General features: G+C 41.5%; 1 protein-coding gene across 1 annotated transcript in view; it reads left to right on the top strand.

Moving 5' to 3' along the window:
* TIAM1 (T-cell lymphoma invasion and metastasis 1) overlaps positions 1-2576 on the top strand; it is a 120608-nt gene that overhangs the window by 71179 nt on the left and 46853 nt on the right. Inside the window, exons 18-19 of the mRNA XM_010001826.1 lie at positions 473-581; positions 2509-2576. Coding sequence (XP_010000128.1) covers positions 473-581; positions 2509-2576 — 177 coding nt within the window. The remainder of the gene's footprint in view (positions 1-472; positions 582-2508) is intronic.

Here is a 2576-nt window from a genome sequence, read left to right as displayed (position 1 = left end):
TTGCTTTGGTCCCCCCCCCCCCCCCCCCTCCCCCCCTTCCATGTTATCTTGTTCCTAATGGGTGGAACAGCAAATGCTTGACTGTGGCATAAGACATCTTAGGGGAAAATTGGTTTTGGCCCTTAACACAAACTAATTTCCATGAGAATCAAGACCTTGGTGTGTTTGTGCAGAGGGATAATGGTCTTGCTTGTAGCTCCTTAGTGTCTTGATCCATTATGAAGTCAGATAAACCCAGTCCTTCTTGGTCTCTGGTCATTACTTTCATGAGGTTTTAAGCTCAGGCATTCAAATACATTCCTGGAGCTGTGAACCTAATTGCCTCTATAGTCAGTGGTGTCATCAGATCATCTGAACTAGAACTTGGCTAAGGATGTTAATTGCACAGCCTGAATCCAGACACCACAGCTGCGCTTGTTTCTTGTACTTTTTTCTCTAATGCTTTTTTTTGTTGTTTTTTTTTTGTTGCTAGAAAGTGTTGTTTTCCTTGGGTGGATCCTTTCTCTACTACGCCGACCGGTTCAAGCTGTACAGTGCCTTCTGTGCCAGCCACACAAAAGTCCCTAAAGTACTGGTGAAAGGTAAGAGCCATGTGCTGAACAAACAGACCTGGGCATGCAGAGAAAGAGATGTCACAGCGACAGATTGGTTTGGGCTGGTGCGGGTTGTCCTTGCAGATGATGAAAGGTGGCCACTGCATCCCAAAGGGCAAGTTGTGGTGGAGGACTGGAGGCATACACGTGCCTGGTTCCTCTCCAGTAACCTTTGCAGTAGGGAAGTAAGACCACCTGTTCTGAGAGGCTCACAGAGCTCTGTGCCATGGGTCTTCTTGCACCACCATCAATGTAATGATACCAGAGTAGTTAATTACGAAAGGCCATTAACCTCACACATAGTTTTTACCCCCACACTTAATTTATTCTCCCCTGACATGCTCATTTTCTTTTCAGTCATGTAGGCAGTGGAGATATTTCATAAATGGGCTATGTGGCTTGTGTTAATGGATCACTGTGTACTTTGGAACCAAGAGTGGTGAAACTTGTAATGACCTCTGGGTCCTCCTAGAGATTGTGCCATGAATCCTTGCTAATGTCAATCCCACTGAAGCTTCAGCTGATGTGGTTGAACACTGACAGCCACTAGGAAAGGGTCAGCCCAGGAGAATGTTTTATGGAAGCTGTCTAAATATTTTAACTTCACTGCTCTCTCTCCCACTTTTCCTTCTCTCACTGTTGTTCCAGTTTGCCTGAGAAGTTTCCATATATAAATTCCTAGTAGAGCTTGACATGCTGAGATGGTGATAAATGTACTGTGATCTGGCTTATAAATGCTCATGGGCCTCCTTGCATTGGAGGGATGTTTTTTTCCTCCTGTAAAAGTGTTCATCTCTTCAAGTTTAGTCTCTTCAAGTTAGCAGTGCTTCATACAATTCCTTTTTGGCCAAGATGTTAAATAAACAAATGGTTCCGGTTGCAGGAGCAATGTCATTAAGGGAGGAGATTTCATTTTTCAAAGAACATCTGGATGCCTGGCAATCAAAAGTTTTGTGTTTGTTTTGGTTTTTTTTTTTTTGTTTGTTTCTTTGTTTCTTTGTTGTTTTTTGGGGGGCTTTGGGCAGGGGTTGTGTTGGGGTTTTTTTGAGGGTTTTTTGCTGTGCATTTTTTTTCCCATTTCTACTTGTATTTACCATGCTGCAAAGAATACTTGGCAGCCCTGTGGAATACATAAATAAATTATTTGTTGCTAGTCACATCCATGCTTTCTTTCAGCTTTTTTTTCATCATTTTGCTAGACCTTAATGTTAAGGCCATAGGCCAGCTGGATCTGGTTATTTTGCTTTTTCATTGCTGACTGTATTTAAAAATAAGAAATGATTGTGCTTGAATTATCACACGAACAGAAGTTAAAATTTTATTCTAGAGATAAATTTCTTCAAAAGCCTGGGAGTGTATCTAAAGTGTAATTGGGTGCATCCTCAGCTGAGGTGCAGGTGGCTTTTAGATTTGAAACTGAAGTTGCTTCATTGAAATCAGGTGACTGTGAAAAAAACCACCCAGACCACCACTGGATTTTTGTTGCTGTTGTTCAGTACTACATTTTAAGGTTTAATGAGGTAATAATAACCAGACTCACCAATATTGCAGGTGTAGGTGTCTGACTAGACTCATCAGTAGCGACTTCTTCCATATACCAAATCTGAGCCTTTTCTGAAAGGAAACCGGTGATTAAAGCAATTTATGCTGCTCTAAAATAGTTGCAAGGCCAGAAATACTGTGCATAGTGACAGTATGTGTACTGGTACAGTAGATGGCTGATGTTAAATTGTAAATAGGGTATCTGTGGCAAAGTGTCAGTAACTCAAAATCCGAAGTGCATTTTACTGTGGACCTGATAAATCTGCACTTCCTTGCAAAAAATGCAAAATTAATTTAGAACTGGAAAAGTCACTTAATCAAGACACCTGTTATGATTTTGGATGTATCCATTCACTTGATTTTCATCTTCCAGCCAAGACAGACACTGCTTTCAAGGCATTTCTGGATGCTCAGAACCCCCGACGGCAGCATTCCTCCACG

Source organism: Chaetura pelagica, unplaced genomic scaffold, assembly GCF_000747805.2.
Source record: "Chaetura pelagica isolate M959 unplaced genomic scaffold, ChaPel_1.0 scaffold637, whole genome shotgun sequence".
Taxonomy (NCBI): domain Eukaryota; kingdom Metazoa; phylum Chordata; class Aves; order Apodiformes; family Apodidae; genus Chaetura; species Chaetura pelagica.
This window is presented reverse-complemented; position numbering and strand designations above follow the sequence as displayed.